This window comes from Dipodomys merriami, unplaced genomic scaffold (assembly GCF_024711535.1).
Source record: "Dipodomys merriami isolate MVZ:Mamm:240054 unplaced genomic scaffold, mDipMer1.0.p SCAF_57, whole genome shotgun sequence".
Lineage (NCBI taxonomy): Eukaryota > Metazoa > Chordata > Mammalia > Rodentia > Heteromyidae > Dipodomys > Dipodomys merriami.
In genome coordinates this window covers 2,558,630-2,576,463 of record NW_027206146.1, presented here as the reverse complement: position 1 = coordinate 2,576,463, position 17,834 = coordinate 2,558,630, and the positions used below count along the sequence as shown (strand labels likewise).

The window sequence follows — 17,834 nt, the reverse complement described above, 5'->3', positions numbered from 1 at the left end:
CTCGCCTGGTCTTCTGCACGACCTCGGCCGTACCCCCACCTCGTGCCCCAGGGCCCCAGCCCCGGCTCCGACCCTCGGCGGGCGGCCTGCCCCTTTAAGAGTGGCCCCGCTGACATCACGGCGGGGGGGGGGGGCTGGCCCGGCTCCGGCTCCGCGGCGGCTGCAGGACCCGCTCCGCGCTGTGCCCGCCGCCGCCGCCGCTGGGGACCCCGGCCCGGGCCGCCCCGCCCGCCGCGCCGGCCTCCCCGACCCCCGGGCCGGCCCGCCGGCCACCCCAGGGCGCTCGCTCTCCTCCCTCCCCTCCCCCCTCTCTCAAGGTCTCTGGGTCTCAGCCTCTCTCTGTCTCTCTCTGTCTCTGTCTCTCTGTCCCTCTGTCTCTCCCCCTCCCCCCGCCCCCATGCCTCTGCCCTCCCGGTCTTTCGGGGTCTCAGACTTTTTTCCAGGGCTTAGGGATCCCTGAGCCTGGGTCGGTGGTGGAGGGGGTGGGGACATCCTGAACTCCGGCTCTGTCTGTCTGTCTGTCTGTCTGTCTCCGACCCGCTCTGGACAGTCAGCCTCTGAAGCTACAGCCTCAAGGTCTCTGCGTGACTCTGTCTGTCTGTCTGTCTGTCTGTCTGTCTGTCTGTCTGTCTGTCTGTGGTCTCTCTCTCTCTCTCTCTCTCTCTCTCTCTCTCTCTCTCTGTTCCTCCCCCCGCCCCCCCCCGCCTGCCTCTGCCCCTCTCGGGCTCCTCTCTTCCTCTCTCCTCTCTTCCTCCCGGCCTCCCCCCTCCTCCAGCCCGACCCGCTCCCCCCCTCCCTCCCCCCGCTCCTCCCCTCCTCCGCCTCAGCCAATGAGCGGCCGCCGGTGCCCGCCGCCGGCTCCGAGCGCCGAGTGAGGCCGCGGGCGCGGGGGGTGGGGGGTGGGAGGCCGGGCGGGGCCGGGACGCCGGGCTCGGGGCCGGGGGCGGGGGGCGCGGGCGCGGGCGACCCCGGGGGCGGCGGCGGCGGCGGCCGGGGGAAGCCGCGGGGCCGGTCATGCGGCTGCGGGGCCCGCGGCCCGGAGCGTCCGCCCAGCCCTGAGCGAGGTGAGCGGCACGGGGCGCGGGGCGGGGGGCGCCGGGGTCCCGGGGCCGCGGCGGGGCGGGGGGGGGGCGGCCCGGCTCCGGGCAGGCGGGGTCGGCGGGGCGGACGCCCGCGTGCGGGACGGGGGAGGACGGAGCCCGCGCAGGCCCAGTGACTCCCGGAGGACGGCGTCCGAGGGTCCCGGGGTGGGGAAACTGAGTCCCAGCGACGGGGTCCGCAGGGAAGGGTCCGGGCGGAGGTCCGGAGGAAGGTGGCTCCGGCAGGGGCGGAGGCCGCGAGGACGAGCTGCGGCTCCGCAGGGAGGGGGTGCAGCGCCCCGGGGGGACGGGAGTTCGGACCCCGGACCGGGGTGTGTGGAGGCCGCGGTGGAGTCCGGGACGGAGGCCAGAGGGAGGCGTCCCGGAGGAGGCCGGAGCTGGGTGCGGGCCCGGTGCAGCCCGGCCGAGGGGCCGGCACGGCGGGGCGGGCCGGGGGCCAGGGCGAGCGCTCGGGACCACACGGTGGACAGTACCCTGGTCCCAGCCGGCAGCGGAGCTGCGGCCCCCGGGCGGGGGATGGGAGGAAAAGCGGACCAGGGCCCTGCCAGTGTAGGAACCCTGCGGGAGGCTGAGGCTGGCGGGGGGGAGGGCGGGGGGGGGCGCTGGGGTCCGGGAGGGGTGTCAGGCTGGGGGGGTGAAGAAGAGTCAGACTGGGGGGGGAGCGCTGGGGTCAGGGAGGGGTGTCAGACTGGGGGGAGAGCGCTGGGGTCAGGGAGGGGTGTCAGACTGGGGGGGGGGGAGTTAGGAGGCCATGAAAATTCTGCCTGAGGATAGAGGAGTCTCATGTCTTAATTTCATTCTGGAGGGAAAATTCTGGGGGAGGAGGAGAGCCCAAACTTCATAGCTAAAAAAGATAATGGGTTATTATTATTATTATTTGTGTGTGAATGTGTGTGTGTGTGTGTGTGTGTGTGTGTGTGTGTGTGAGGTGGTGGAGAGGGAGAGAGGAGAGAGAGATATGGACTCTGGCTTGGCTTTTCAGCTCAAGCCTAGCATTTGAGCCACAGCTCCACTTCTCACTTTTTACTGGTTAACTGGAGATCAGACATCCTTCCCCTTCCCCCCAATGTGTGTGTGTGTGTGTGTGTGTGCGTGCACACACACACACACACACACACTGGTTGCAAACCATGATCCTCAGATCTTAGCCTCCTGAGCCACCAGCACCCATGAGATACTCATTTTTTCCATCCCAGGATTTGAACTCAGGGCCTTGTGCTAGGGTTGTCTCTAGCTCTGGTATTTAAGAATATTGAGGTTCTGCCTGAGGCAGAGTGAAGACCCCCAGACAAGTTCCCTTGGGGAATTTCTTGGGGTGGAGGTGGGACATGAGGATTGCAACGAAGAACTTCCAGCCCTTCCATGCAGGGCTCAGAGTCCCCAACTTGGAATCTCTGAGCCCCTAACACGAATTTGGGTGGCTACAGCTATAAACAGAACTGGGAATGTCTTGTTTGGGGATCCCAGTGTGACAATCCAGGCTGCTTGTTGGAGGTTGATGAATTTGTGATTGGGAAGTCAGCATGGGAAGTCGGGGGTCCAGATTTTCTGGGAGGGAATCACCCATGGGGTATTCTGGGGTTGCTGTCCAAGATCACAATCCCAGAGCTCTGGCTTCCAGTGTTCTGGGATCCAAGCATTCTGTGATCTAGTTCCAGCATCTCGGGTTCGAGGGCCTATCTGGGTCTGGAAGGGCGAATCAGGTTCTGGAATCTTGGCTCTGGTTGTGGGCTGTGATCTCAGGTTGGCATACCGAATCAAGGTCACCGTGTAGAATGAGAATTAGAAGGTTCTGAGTAGAGATCCAGGTGTCAGGATGGAGGTTAAGTTCCAAGAGTTGTTTTTTTTTTTTTGGGGGGGGGGTCCGGTCGTGGGGCCTGAACTCTGGGCCTGGGCGCTGTCCCTCAGCTCTTCAGCTCAAGGCTAGCGCTCTACCACTTGAGCCACAGTGCCACTTCCGGCTTTTTTCTTTTTGCTTATATGGTGCTGAGGAATCCACCCAGGGCCTCAGGCACGCAAGGCAAGCGCTCTTCCACTGAGCCATCTTCCCAGCCCCAAGTTCCAAGAGTTTAAGATTAGATGCAGGACTCTGCTTCAGAGTCTCCAGTAGGTCTGAGGTCGGAGTTGAAAGGCTTGGGTGTGGGGTTAGGGATCTATGATTAGTGACCCACTTTTTTGAGTCACTGGTGACAGTGCCAGAAGGAAAGGTGTCAAGATACTATGTCAAATTAAGTCTGGTGGCTCAGATTGAGAATTTCTGAACTGGTTAAGTTGTGCAGTACCCAGAGTCCAACCCAAGGTTTGGAGGCCAAGTTGAGTGCTAGGCACTGGCATTCACAGCTGGAAACTGGAATCAGAAGCAGGTTCTCAAGTGATGAGACCCGGGTCATCTGTGGCTCAGGCTCAAGGTTAGGGGCTCTGGGGAGGGCGGGGGGGGGGACTCTTGTATGCCCGGTGGAGCAGGTTAGGAAGTTGGGTCTTGCCCCCAAGAACCAGATCCTGGTTCTGGGTTCAAGAATCTGGAGTCAGTTTCTTGTCAGAGTCATATTCAGATATGATATATCTCACCCTGGGGCTGAGGGGGGGGGTCGAGGTCCGGCCCTAGACAGCCCACAGCGGGCCCACTTTAGGCTCCAGGTCATCTGTGGGTGTCAGGTCTCAGGGTGCTGGTTTCAGAGCTGATGTCTCCCGGTGTCTGGGATTTGGAGCGCCGCCTCCCGGGCCCCTTCAGAGCGGTCCATCGGACCATAGCAGCCTCTGGTCCCGCAGGCCCCGCGGGGCGCCCCCCGCCGCTGAAGATGAGTCACTGTAGTAGCCGCGCGCTGACCTTGCTGAGCAGCGTGTTCGGGGCCTGCGGCCTGCTGCTCGTGGGCATCGCGGTCAGCACCGACTACTGGCTGTACATGGAGGAGGGGACCGTGTCGCCACAGAACCAGACCACCGAGGTCAAGATGGCCCTGCACGCGGGCCTCTGGCGGGTCTGCTTCTTTGCAGGTGAAGCCTTCCCCTGCCCTCCCTCCGCACCCCTGCCCTCCCTCCGCGGCCGCCCCTGGCACCCCGGGACTTCCGAACCCTACTCCTATCCTTGAAGTTCCAAAATCATCTGGAAGCCGAGATGACACTCTGGCCCGAGGCCCGCATGCCTGGGCCTTTCCCTCCAGGAAGTCCTGCTCAGAACCCAGCCGCCCCCCCCCCCCACCGCCCCGGGAACTCCCCAGTCCATATGCAAACGTGGACCGGGGCCTGGGATGCAAACGTGGACCGGGGCCTGGGCAGGCTCGAAGCACCCAGAACCCTCTCCCACTCGCCTCACGGAGGCCGGTCCACCCCTGCCTCCCCACCACCGTGGGGGTCTCCAGGGAGGCGTTCAGGAGCCCCCAGAGCAGAGCAGGCCCCCCGACCCCAGGCTCCCGGGGTCTCCCTGTCCCGGCTGCCCATGGAGCCTCCTCCAGCCCGGCTTCCCTGTCCCCCCTGCCAGGCCGGGAGAAGGGGCGCTGCGTGGCCTCCGAGTACTTCTTGGAGCCGGAGATCAACCTGGTGACAGAGAACACGGAGAATATTCTGAGTGAGGCGAAGCGGGGGCCGGGCCCGGGCAAGGGGGGAGGTGCTGCGAGAAAGGGCCGGACCAGGGCAGGGCAGGAGTCCTGCCAAAGAGAGGGACCGGGGAGAGCCATGGACAGGAAGGGGCGAGGCCTGGGGCGGAGGCCTCAGGAAGGAGGTGTGATCAGACCAGAGGTGCGGCCTGAGAGGGGCAGAGCCAAGGGCGGAAGGAGAGGTGGGGCCAAAATGGGAAGAGAGGGGCCATCTGGAATTGTGAGGGGCTAGTGGGGAAGGGGTGGGGCTGATGAGAAAAGAGCAATTGGAGGTGGGGGCCAATGGGAAAGGAGAGGAGCCAATGTGAAAGGGAGGAGCCAGTGTAAAGGGGTGGAGTCAAATAGAAAGGGGAGGAGCCAGCAGGAAAGGGGCCAATTAGAAAGGGGTGGAGTCTGAGGGAAAGGGGAGGAGCCAGAGGGAAAGGGGAGGGGCAGAGGAAGCGGAGGCGTGTCCCTCCAGACCTTGCTCACCCACCTCTCCTGGTCCGCCTCCTCCAGAGACAGTGCGCACGGCCACTCCCTTCCCCATGGTCAGTCTGTTCCTTGTGTTCACGGCCTTCGTCATTAGCAACATCGGTCACATTCGCCCCCAGAGAACCATCCTGGCCTTCGTTTCTGGCATCTTCTTCATCCTGTCGGGTGAGCCCCTGGGGAGAGAACCATTTCCTACGTGGGAAGCTCTTTCGCGGCTGGGTGACCCGGGGGGTGCAGGGTTGGCAGGACCTCACTGTGCGCGGTGCGTTGGTTCTCTGTATGGCACCTCCCGAGGTTGATCGCAGCGGGCGTCCAGCGGGCACGAGTGAGGGGCCAGCGTGGCTCTGTCCCGCCAGGGCACGGGGCTCAGGTCTGTCCCCCCATTTTACAGGTAGCGGGGTGAAGGCGAAGGATCAGGGGAATGAGGTCCTTCGCTGGGGGCAGAGCTGGGAATCAGATTCACGCAATTCTCTTCTGGAGGCTGTATTTTTAACCACCACTCATATTTTGGCAATTAACAGTTTACAATACAAGGCTATTTATTTCTAGCTGCTGCTGCTGCTGCTGCTGCTTCCTCTTCTTCTTCTTCTTCCTCTTCCTCTTCCTCTTCCTCTTCTTCCTCTTCCTCTTCCTCTTCCTCTTCCTCTTCCTCCTCTTCTTCCTCTTCTTCCTCTTCTTCCTCTTCTTCCTCTTCTTCTTCTTCTTCTTCTTCTTCTTCTTCTTCTTCTTCTTCTTCTTCTTCCTTCTTCTTCTTCTTCTTCTTCTTCCTTCTTCTTCTTCTTCTTCTTCTTCTTCTTCTTCTTCTTCTTCTTCTTCTTCTTCTTCTTCTTCTTCTTCTTCTTCTTCTTCTTCTTCTTCTTCTTCTTCTTCTTCTTCTTCTTCTTCTTCTTCTGTCGTGAGGTTTGAACTCTGGGCCTGAGTCCTGTTCCTCAGTTCTTCAGCTCAAGGCAAGTGCTCTCCCACTTGAGCCACAGCACCACTTCCAGTTTTCTGGTGATTCATTGGACATAAGAGTCTCACAGATTTTTCTGCTGGGGCTGCCTTTGAACTGAGATTCTCAGATCTCAGCGGCGCCCCACTCATCTGTATGCCTATGCATCCATCCATCTCTTCTCTTTTGGGGTCCATTTCAATGCATGTTTCTGCTGTTGCTGCACCTCACCCAAAACACTTCTCCATGGATGTGTCCATCTGGAGTTCAGACTTTGCTTCCAGCCCTTTCTTCTTCCTTTCTCATTGCAAAGCTCCTTAGCAGTGATCTCACCAGGGAGTTATTATTAGCACTTACCTGATAAAGTAGAGGTACTGAGATTCACAGACTTGCTCAAGATACTTATATGAACTGGTGCGGGATAGGTGTGCAAAATTCTTTCCATTTCAGGTAAGATCAGCTCAGTGCAGCTCCAACGTACTTCTGCTGCCCGTCCAGCCCCAGTAATGCCAAGTCACCTGACTCACTTGTCCAATTTGAATCAAATGGAGGAAATAGAAAGAAACTCAAATCAGGTGCTGGCAGCTGAGCTGTTCCCCAGTGGGTTTCCTTCTTCTGGTTGGCTGTGTGAGGAGCTGGGAGGGACTTCCCCAGACTCTTCTTGCTCCCCTCCCCCCCTTCATCCTACCCCGAGGAAACCTTTGCAGGCAAAGCAGGGCGCAACCTCCATGCAGACCTGAGTTGAGGTGTGCGGAGCCAGACGCCGAGCTAAAATAAGATACATAAGATGTCACGATCTGAGGGTGTCAGAGCAGTAAGGTCTCTCTCATCATGTTTTTTCCCGATGGAAAAATAGTGGCCTAGACAGAGAAAAGTGGGGCAAGAGTAGGTAGCATAGGGACTTTTATTCAGCCTATCCCACATGCTATGAGTGAAGCTCCTTTGTGTGCAGTTCATGGAAATAGAAATGAGTGGAAGAGGCAACTCAGCTAGTCAGGGGTATTCTGGTTCCAAATCATGTGCTCAAAACACTGCACCAGGACCAAGCATAGTAGCAGACACCTGAAATTCCAGCTGCTTCAGAAGTAGAGGCAAGAGATTATGAGTTTGAAACCAGCTCAGGCAGAGTTGGTGAGTTGTCATAACCTGACTTATGGAATTGTAACCTCTTTCTACCACCACTGCATGATGATGATGATGATGATGATGATGATGATGATGATGATGATGATAGGTTTGGTGGAGTTTTTTTTGCCAGTCCCAGGGCTTGAACTCAGGGCCTGGGCACTGTTCCTGAGCTTCTTTTGCTCAGGGCTAGCACTCTACCACTGAGCCACCCCACCACATCGGGCTTTTTCTGTGTATGTGGTAGTGAGGAATTGAACCTAGGGCTTCATGCATGGTAGGCAAGCACTCTACCATGAAGCCACATTCTCATTCTCAGTCCTGTCAGACTTTTTTTTTTCTTTTTGGTGGGGCTTGAACTCTGGGCCTGAGTGCTCTTCCTGAGCTCTTCAGCTCAAGGTGAGCGCTCTACTACTTGAGCCACAGTGTCACTTCTGGTTTTCTAGTGGTTCATTGTAGATAAGAGTCTCATGGACTTTCCTGCCCAGGCTGGCTTTGAACCTTGATCCTCAGATCTCAGCCTCCTGAGTAGCTAGGATTACAGGCCTGAGCCACCAGCTCCCAGCCCTGTTACGCTTTTTAAAGCAACAAAATAAGGCAGGTGCCGGTGGCCCATGCCTGTAATCCTGGCAACTCAGCAGGCTGAAGTCTGAGGATCATAGTTCAAGCCCACGCAGCAAAGTCTGTGATATTCTTTTTTTGGGGGGGGGGTCCGGTCGTGGGGCCTGAACTCTGGGCCTGGGCGCTGTCCCTCACCTCTTCAGCTCAAGGCTAGCACTCTAACTTGAGCCACAGCGCCACTTCCGGCTTTTTTCTTTTTTTGCTTATGTGGTGCTGAGGAATCAAACCCAGGGCCTCAGGCATGCAAGGCAAGCGCTCTACCACTGAGCCACCTTCCCAGCCCAGGTCTGTGATATTCTTATCCTAAGAAACTACTCAGAAAAGGCCAGAAGTGGTGCTGTGGTTCAAGTGGTAGAGCGCCAGCCTTGAGCTGTAGAGAGGTAGAAGGACAGTACCCATGCCCTGAGTTTAACCCCAGGACCATCACAGAGAGAGAGAGAGAGAGAGAGAGAGAGAGAGAGAGAGAGAGAGAGAGAGAGAGAGAATGAATGATTGCTTTTTTATTGGTCGTGAGGCTTGAACTCTGGGCCTGGGCGCTATCCCTCAGCTCTTCAGCTCGAGGCGAGCACTCTACCACTTGAGCTACAGCGCCACTTCCAGAAAGAGAGAAAGAAAGAAAGAAATTGAGCAACAAAATGAAAACAAAAGGGTTGTGTGTAGAGGTGGGGTGGGATCCAGGTTATAACCCAAGTGGTAAGAATGCTTACATCACGGGGCTGGGAAGGTGGCTTACATCACATGCCCAAGGTCCTGGGTTCAATCCCAGCGCTGAAGTTTAAACAAGCACCATAGACTAGCTTATGCATTCTTCCCACGGTGCTCCAAGAACCCAGGGGGTCTGGGCAGGAAGCTTGTGGTTTGCTCCTCTCATGGTGGCCAGGAAGCAGATGAAGAGTCTGAGTAAGATAGAGACTTACTTCCTTCAGGAAGTCCTGCATCACTCCACCCAAATAGCACCCCAGTCTTAGGACCAGACTGTCGAGCACATGAGTCTGTGGGGGTCATTTCTTCATTCTTGTTTCTCCTTTTCTTTTTTTGGTGGTGGTACTGGGGATTGAACTCATGGCTTTGTGTATGCTAAATAGGCACTCTACCACTTGAGCTCCTCCTTCAGCCCCTTTGTGTCTGGCTTCTGAGATGGGGTCTCGCAGGGTCAGCCCTGGGTCAGCCTGGCCTGCAGTTGTACTTCAATAGCTGGGATGAGGGCCATGCAACACTGTGCCCGGCCAGTGGTTGAGATGAAGTCTCAAAAACTTCTTTTGTGCCTGGGCTCTCCTTGAACTGTGACCCCTAGCCTCTGCTAGGCTTATAGATAGGTCTGCGTGCCACCTTGGTTTTATAGTAGGCGCTGGAGAGGCCGTCCATGGTCCTGAAGCTCTCTCGGTCCAGCCGATGGGTTGCTTGAGCTGTCCGTGGTCCTGAAATGCTATTGTTTTAAAGCCAGGTTGGCTTCCATTCCGCTTGGGATCTGGGTGACTCTTACCCACTGTCGTCTGAGAATTAGAGTTCAGAAGCTCGACTTGGCTCTCAGAGATAGGAGGGGAAACCAAAAGAAAAAAAAGGTAAAAAGAGCTATTTATTCTTTGGAGAATCTGTGCCCCTTGTGAAATGGCCAGGAATGGAAAAGAATGGCTGGCCAAGAAGAATGTAGGTCTCTTCCCCACCAGAAATATTGATTCTCCTCTGATCAAATCCTGCTCCCGACTCCAGCCACAGCCTGAACCACCAGCCCTGTGCCCAGGGCCGTGCAGCCACCAACCCCAGACCCTGAGAGCCTGGGATTGGGGTGCAGAGCTGCCCTTCTCCTTGGAAAGTTGGGGGCCAGGCAAGAGTCAGAAGTGCAGGTGGAGAGAACACTTGCCCTGCGATTTAGGAGGGAAGAGGCAATATCTAAAGCAGGAAGATGAGAATTTTGGATGGGGGGACCTGGGGACCCGACTTCCAAAGGACACAGGACGGAAGGTGATGGGAAGGGCGTGGCCATCTCCTGCAGATGAGGGGATCACAACCAGCCTCCCCCCAGTGTTGGCCCTTCCTGTGGACAGGTGCCTGACCTCACTGTAGCTGCGTGGGCTAGGTGGAGTGGAAGCCGGGCTGGCATCAGGAGCCACTGGAGTATGAGGGACCAACGCCAAGGAAAGTCAGGTGGAGAAGGGAGAAGCAAAGATGGTGAGGGGACCCAAGGAGTGGGAGGATTGTTTTATTAAGAGTTTGGTGGCTCTCTCTCTCTCTCTCTCTTGTGCACCCACATGGGGGTGTGGCCTTTCTCCACTCATCCTTTTCTCTTCTTACTCGATCTGTCCACTCGTTTCTGCTTTTCCATTAGAAAATAAGCTGTAGCTATCATGAAAGTTCATCTTTTCATTAAAAAATGGGGGTACACACCTCTCAACGCAATGCCCCTCTATGTGGCTGCTCAGCACTGCACAGGAGGCCGATGAGAACTCCACAGTGGACCTTAATCTATCCTCCTTCCATCCTTCTTTCCTTTCATTCACTTGTGTGTGTGTGTGTGTGTGTGTGTGTGTGTGTGTGTGTGTTTCCTGGGGCTTGAACTCAGGACTTGAGTGCTGTCTCTGTGCATTTTTACTGAAGGCTAGTTGATCTGCCTTGTGCCACAGCTCCATTTCTGGCTTTTTTTTTTTTTTGGTGGATAACAAAAGACAAGGGTCTCATGGACATTCTTGCTCAGGCTGGCTTTGAACCGCGATCCTCACATTTCAGCAAGGGTTACATATGAGTCAGCAATGCTCAACTTTAATCCACTTTGGAACCGTTCTTAGTTGTTCCAATTTTTTTTTGGCCTGGTACTGGGGATTGAACCCAAAGACTTGAATTGTATCCACAACCTTCCAGGAAGGAAGACTTTTGTTTTTGGCATGAAGATGAGGATGTAGCTTAGTGGAAGAGCCTTACTTGTTTGTGTGAGGTTGCAGGCTTGGTCTTCAGCACAGTAAGAAAAGAGGGAGAGAGGGGAGGGAGAATAAGAGGAAGGGGGGAGGGAGGAAATGAAGAGAGAGGGAAAGAGGGAGGGAGAGAGGACTGTCTTTTTTAGGATTCTCCTGAGAGCCAAGATTCAACCCAGGCTCACGCGTGACATTTTGTTGCCGAGTCTCTCCTCAGTCCAGATTCCTTCTGCCACAGTGTGTCTTCACCACATGGGTTTTTAAAATACATCTCAATGTGGAAACATAGAAAGAATAGTGCAAGGGACGCCCGTGCGCCCTGCCTGGCTCCTATAGTCCCCAGCATATGGCGGGTCTGTTTTTAGTGGCTCCCCGTCCGGCCCTTCTCCCAGCCTCCCTGCCTTATTTTAAAGCCAGCCCCCGACACTGGCACTGCGCGTCCACAAGTATTTCCGTTTGTCTCTGGCTTAGAACTACTCCTGTATTTACTCCAGCTGCCGCTGTGTCCCAATTGAACCCAAACAAAACAGGAGTCATTTCCTTGTGTCATCTCAATATCAGCTCAGCGCCCACCTTCCCCTTCATTCTCAACACCCATTCACTGTTAGTGTGTTGCAAATCAGGATCCGAAGCCACATGCAGGCTGAGTCTGCAGGTCCCCCAGACCCTTTTCCTGTCAGACTGTTCCCCTCTTCTATTTATTTTTTATTGGTCGTGGGGCTTGAACTCTGGGCCTGGGCACTGTCCCTCAGCTCTTCAGCTCAAGGCTAGCTCTCTACCACTTGAGCCACAGCGCCACTTCTGGTTTTCTGGTGGTTCATTGGAGATAAGAGTCTTAAGGACTTTCCTGCCTGGGCTGGCTTTGAACCATGATCCTCATATCTCAGCCTCCTGAGCCACAGGAGCACTCTCTCTCTCTCTCTCTCTCTCTCTCTCTCTCTCTCTCTCTCTCTCTCTCTCTCTCTCTCTCTCTCTCTCTCTGTCTCTCTCTGTCTCTCTGTTTCTCTTTGTCTCTCTGTCTCCCTCTCCCTCCCTCCCTCCCTCCCTCTCTCTCTCTCTCTCTCTCTCTCTCTCTCTCTCTCTCTCTCTCTCTCTCTCTCTCTCTCTCTCTCTCTCCTGCATATATGTGGTTATTGTGGTGTCAGATTTCCATGGTATGTTCATGTGATAATTTAATATGCTTACCCATCTCTGGATTCTTTTATTAAATAAGATACATACTTTTTTGTTTTAAAAGAGTATGTTTGTTTGTTTGAGCCACTTTGAGCCACAGCACCACTTCTGGTTTTTGAGTGGTTAATTGGAGAGAAAGAGTCTCATGGTGACTTTTCTGCCTGGGCTGACTTTGAACCTCGATCCTTGGATCTCAGCCTCCCGAGTAGGTAGGATTACAGGAGTGAGCAACCCTGCCCAGCTGAGGAAAGTTCTTGTCAAAAAAAGAATGCTTGGGGGCTGGGAATGTGGCTTAGTGGTAGAGTGCTTGCCTTACATGCATGAAGCCCTGGGTTCAATTCCTCAGCACCACATACACAGAAAGAGGCAGAGGTGGCACTGTGGCTCAAGTGGTAAAGTGTTAGCCTTGAGCAAAAGAAGCTCAGGGACAGTGCCTAGGCCCTGAGTTCAAGCCCTAGGACTGGCAAAAATAAAAAATAAAAAGTGTACCCTCTTCTCTTTCCCATCCTCCTGTCCTCCCCCACCTCCCCCCTCTCTTCCCCCCTCTTCCCCTCCTCCCCTCCTCTTCTTCTCTCCTCCCTCTTTCCCTGCTTTCTCTCCCTTCTTGACTCTCCCTCTGGCAGGCGTCAGACTTTTCCTTCCTCCAGACCGGACACAGAAAGAACCTCGGCTCTCTTTCCGTCTCTTCTGGCTGAGGCCTCTCCTCCTCTGGCAGTTTCTTCTCTCCCAGGCTCTGTCCCTGGTGGTCAGCAGATCACAAGGTCCCTGGAGGTCAGATCCGTGTTCTTCTTTGAATCTGGGTGACACTCAGAGCAGATGAAGAAGGCCAAAGGAGGAGGGTGGCGGCCACAGCAATGGGTCTTTGATCTTCTTGCTTGCTCTTAGGGCTCTAGGTTTACATTTTTCTTCCACCTTTGCTGTCCTCATGGTATCCTCTCTCTAGTCGGCACAGAGTTTGCACAAGTGTGCACAACGTTCTCACAGAACACCTTTGAGGACATATTGTCTCTCGGGGTTTTTTGTTTGTTTTACTGGGACTTGAACTTGGGCTTTGCTCTGGTAGGCAGGTATTCTCCCCTTGAGCTGTGCCTGCAACCCTTCACATCTTCATTTGAGCAGGTCTTGGATTCGTGCCAGGCTGATCGGCCATCTGTTGTAGCTATGATGACAGGCAGGACCAACTTTTGATTGGTTGAGGACCTTTTTCCATCTGTGATCCTCCAGATCTCCACCTCCCAAGTGGGTAGATTACATGTGTGAGCCACTGAGCTCGGCCTCTTGGCTTCTTGGCCTCTGCTCTGTCCTGGCTTGGCTGTTTCTCCTCCCTGAGGCCGTGTCTCCAGCTGTCCCCATCTGCCCAGTGCTCTCTAAAGTGTCCTGTGTGCTCCTCTCCTGTCTTGACTGGTTTGATCTTTCATGTTTTTGAAGCGTGTAACTGGATGTTTTGTAGACAGTCCCACGATGACCTCATGAGTGGATGTGGGTTACACAGCCCCAGCAGGGGAGCTAGAGGAAGAAAGCAGGGGCTGGCTCCCTGGCTCACACGGGGTCCCTCTGTCTCCCCACTGATCGTTCACCCTCTTGACCTCCAGCAGTGCCAGCTTTCCTCACAACAAAGGAAACTCTTTCTTCTTTTTTGTTTCTTTGGCAGTACTGGGGTTTGAACTCAGGATGCTTGTGCTTGCTTCTGATATTGCTGGTAGAGTTGCCATATGATTTTTTTTCTTTTATTGGTCTGCCTACATGCACAAAACAAACTTGCAATTCTCTTATTAATTAATATCGCATACTCAGAGGCTGAGGCAGGAGGTTTGCAGAGTTCAAGGCCAGCCTGGAATCTAGCAAGACCCTGAATTGAACAAATAGACAAAATATCTCCAGCTGGAAATACACACACACACACACACACACACACACACACACACATACACACACACACACACACTCACACACACACATTTAGATAACAGGAATTTATATAGCACCCAAATAGCCAAGGATTTTTCCTGCTTGATTCTGTTCTCTCTGTTTTGTTTTGCCAGTCCTGGGGCTTGAACTGAGGTCTGAGCGCTGTCCTTTAGATTTTTTCACCCAAGGTGGAGGCTCTACCACTTGAACCACAGCTTCACTTCTGGCTTTTTTGCTGGTGACTGGGAGATAAGCATCATATCACTGTGTATGTGTATGTGTATGTGTATGTGTATGTGATTGCTAATCGATTCCATCTCTGCCTCCTCTTGCTGGCTTGTAAACAGTAGATTCGGAGCCTATCTCAGGGGGAGGTTGCTGGCTCATTTCCGGGCTCCCTGCATCCAACCTAAGTTGGCCAGGCACCAGTGGTGTATGCTTGTAATCCCAGCTACTCAGGAGGCTGAGATCTGAGGATTGAGGTTCAAAGCCAGCCCAGATAGGAAAGTCCCAGACTCTTATCTCCAATTAACCACCAGAAAGCTAGAAGGGGAGCTGTTTCTGAAGTGGTAGAGTGCTAGCCTTGGCCAAAAAAAGCTCAGGAACAGTGCCCAGTAAACAACGCCCTGAGTAAAAACCCCAGGACTAGCGCGCGTGTGCACGCGCGCACACACACACACACACACGCTCTGCAGTAGTCCTGGAGATGAGGAAGGAGGGGAGGCCACCAGGGGGTTTGGAAGCCAGGTACCCCCTCTTATCCCTCCTCTGCCCCCAGGCCTCTCCCTGGTGGTGGGCTTGGTTCTCTACATCTCCAGCATCAACGATGAGGTCATGAACAGGCCCAGCAGCTCCGAGCAGTACTTCCATTACCGCTACGGGTGGTCCTTCGCCTTCGCTGCCTCCTCCTTCCTGCTCAAAGAGGTGATGCAGTGGGGTCCGCTCTGCCTTGAAGGGGGGCTGTGGAGAGGGGCGCTTACTCCGGACCCAGAGGAAGAGCAGCTGGGGGTCTGCGTTCAGGATTATGAAAGAAAGTAGCCGCGGAGGGTCTAACTCCTGGGTTCTGAGAAGGAGGGGCTGGGCTTTCCAACTCCTGGAGGGGGACTCCAGGGGAGTCTAACATGGAGGATGCTAGAGAGGGAGAGGGCGAGAGAGGAGAGGGGGGGAGAAAGAGAGAGAGAGTGAGTGAGAAGAGAGAGAGAGGAGAGAGAGAGAGTTCCCTGGGTCTCCCTGAAGAGTTGTCCTGGTCCCCAAGGAGGGTTCTCTGGTTCCCATGGTGGGGTCCCTGGTCCCGATGGTGGGGTTCCGGGCTCCCAGAGCGGGGTTCCCGGACCCCCAGGACGGGAGCCTGGGTCCCAGGGCGCAGTCCCTGGTCTGCAGGCTCTGATGCTGCCCCGCCGCAGGGGGCCGGCGTGATGTCGGTGTACCTGTTCACCAAGCGCTACGCGGAGGAGGAGATGTACCGCCCACACCCCGCCTTCTACCGGCCGCGCCTCAGCGACTGCTCCGACTACTCGGGCCAGTTCCTGCAGCCCGAAGCCTGGCGTCGCGGCCGCAGTCCCTCGGACATCTCCAGCGACGTGTCCATCCAGATGACCCAGAACTACCCGCCGGCCATCAAGTACCCGGACCACCTGCACATCTCCACCTCGCCCTGCTGAGCCGCGGCCGCGGCGCCCTCAGCCCCGCCCCGCCCCCACGAAGCCCCGCCCCCACGTAACCCCACCGCTTGATTGGCCCCTTCCAGCCCGAGACTCCTCCCCTTCCCGCGCCCCTTTCTGCTGCCCCCGCCCGTTTGTCCTCCTTTATTTCAATGGCTCCGCCCATTTGTCCAACTCTGCTTCTTCATTGGTCCTTTCCACTTCCAGATGACTCCTCCAGAGCCACGCCCACTTCCCGTGGCTCCTCCCCCGTTCCACCTGCTCTGCGCCCCTGCCCTGTCTCCCCGCAGAGGCCAGAGTGGGACCGGCAGCGGCTGGGAATGCCAACCGCCTTCTCCGCTCAACCAGGACCCCTTGTTTCCTGTCACATAGAACCTCTCGCCCGGCCCCCCCCATCCGCACCCCATGTCCCACCTTTCTCTCTCTTTCTCTCTCTCTCTCTGTCTCTCTGTCTCTCTCTCTCTCTCTCTTGCTGTACCTTTTCCAACCTGCCCTGGAATGCGGCCTGTCGTCTAGGGCTCTTGTCTAACCGCCACCGTGCTCTCAGCTCTCAGGCTAGTCCTTCCTCCTCCTTCTCCTCTTCCTCCTCCTCCTGCTTCTCGTCCTGCTCCTCCTCCTCTTCCTCCTCCTCCTGCTCCTCCTCCTCTTCCTCCCACCCTCGCCCACCTCTCCTCCGAAGCCCCCAGGTGCACCCCAAACCCACAACCAAACCAGGAGGGGGACCCCAAGGTGGAGGGAGCCCCCAGGCTGTCTCCACACCTGTGCCCGCCTCTCCCCCCTCGAGGCCCCGTCGGGGGAGGGAGGGGCAGTAGCGGGGGTCAACGCCCCCCCAACCTCTGTCTTCCATTTTCTGGCACTCCTCCTCATCGATGACCTCCTCCGCACCCCAGAACCCCCAACTCCGGCCCCTTGGACAGACTGGGGGTGGGGAGAGGGGAGGTCACCCGAGGGTCGCCCAGCCCCTGTCGGGGCGAGGCGCACGGTAGCACAGCGCTGTACACGGAACCGGCACGGCCCCGGGGTGGGGGGAGGGGGCTTTTAGTTCGCAGGGGGGAGGGGGAGGGCGTCCAGTTAACCTGTCTTCACGCAGCGATTTTTAACGAGGCGGGGGTGGGGGGGCCTGGCTCCGTTATTTACCGTGTATCATATGTAAATACCGACAGAAACTTCAATAAACTCTATTTCAAACACGCCTCTGCCCACCCGAGGGAAGGGGCTGGGCGCAAGGGGAGGGGGCGAGTCTGGGGTCTTGCAGAACGAGGCCACACTGGTCTTATCAAATTAATTAATAACCACAGTTAATAGGCAGTGCTTTAAAACTCAGCTTCTGGCCGGGTGCTGGTGGTTCACGCCTGTCACCCCAGCCTCTCAGGAGGCTGAGATCTGAAGATCACGGTTCAAAGCCAGCCGGAGCAGGAAAGTCCATGAGACTCTTCTCTCCAAGTAACCACCAAAAAGCTGGAGTGGAGCTGTGGTTCAAGTGGTAGAGGGCCAACCTTGAGCAAAAAAGCCAGGCAAGAGCCTGAGGCCTTGAATTCATGTCCCAGTACCAATGGGGGTGGGGGGGGGAAGTGGGATGAGGGAGGGGGTAGAGAATCAATTCATGCACAATATTCAGACAGCAAAAGAGTGTAGTCAGGATCAATAAAAATCAGGGCATTGCTGTGATCACGTAGAGGTTGTGACTTCGTTCCTCTGACTCCCCTTCTTCCTCCATTCTTCCTTTAATTTTTCCTCCCAGCCACCATGTTGGATTGATTGGCCTCCTGGGCACATAGGTCCTGCATGGGAAGTAAAAGGCTCACCCAAGATCATGCATAGAACCCCCTAGGAAAAGAATCCGCATCTGACTCTCACCCCCAGCCTCTCTTCCTGTCCACCCAAGCAGAGGGCTTCCTGAAGGCTCCGCTCGGTCCCTTGGTTCAGAAACAACTGCCGACACTTGTTGCACACCTACCACAGCCAGACTTGCCTTCCCCCGAACACCCTCCCACCAGGCAGTAGCTCCGTGTGTAGGAATTATGGCTCTGCTTTTGCAGGGGAGGGAGTGCAGAAACGGTTCCAAAATCTAGGCTGGAAGCCACTATACTGAGAACTGAGAACAGCCTAGATATCTGAGGCGCATGTGCATGCGTGTGTGTGTGTGTGTGTGTGTGTGTGTGTGTGTGTGTGCGTATGTGTGCATGAGTGTGTATGCGTGCGTGAATGTTGTTGGCTGTGAACCCAGGGCCTTGTACATGCTGAGCAAGCACTCTACCACTGAGCTACACCCACAGTCCCTTCATGTATATTCTTTATTTTGTGCCAGTCCTGGGGCTTGAACTTAGGGCCTGGTCACAGAA

At 55.8% G+C, this 17,834-nt stretch overlaps 1 protein-coding gene across 2 annotated transcripts; it reads left to right on the top strand.

Annotated features, from left to right (window-relative positions):
* The first annotated feature begins 988 nt into the window (after positions 1-988).
* Positions 989-16,508, top strand: Cacng7 (calcium voltage-gated channel auxiliary subunit gamma 7). 2 transcript variants are annotated; one of them, XM_070000785.1, is made up of 6 exons: positions 989-1,064; positions 3,870-4,094; positions 4,579-4,665; positions 5,192-5,332; positions 14,610-14,755; positions 15,235-16,508. In XM_070000785.1, the coding sequence occupies exons 2-6, from the start codon at positions 3,899-3,901 to the stop codon at positions 15,490-15,492; spliced, it is 828 nt and encodes a 275-aa protein (XP_069856886.1). In that variant the 5' UTR covers positions 989-1,064; positions 3,870-3,898; the 3' UTR covers positions 15,493-16,508. The 2 variants fall into 2 exon arrangements, with proteins under 2 accessions (XP_069856886.1, XP_069856885.1); XM_070000784.1 differs by lacking the exon at positions 989-1,064 and having other exon boundaries at positions 3,559-4,094.
* Positions 16,509-17,834: the final 1,326 nt, after the last annotated feature.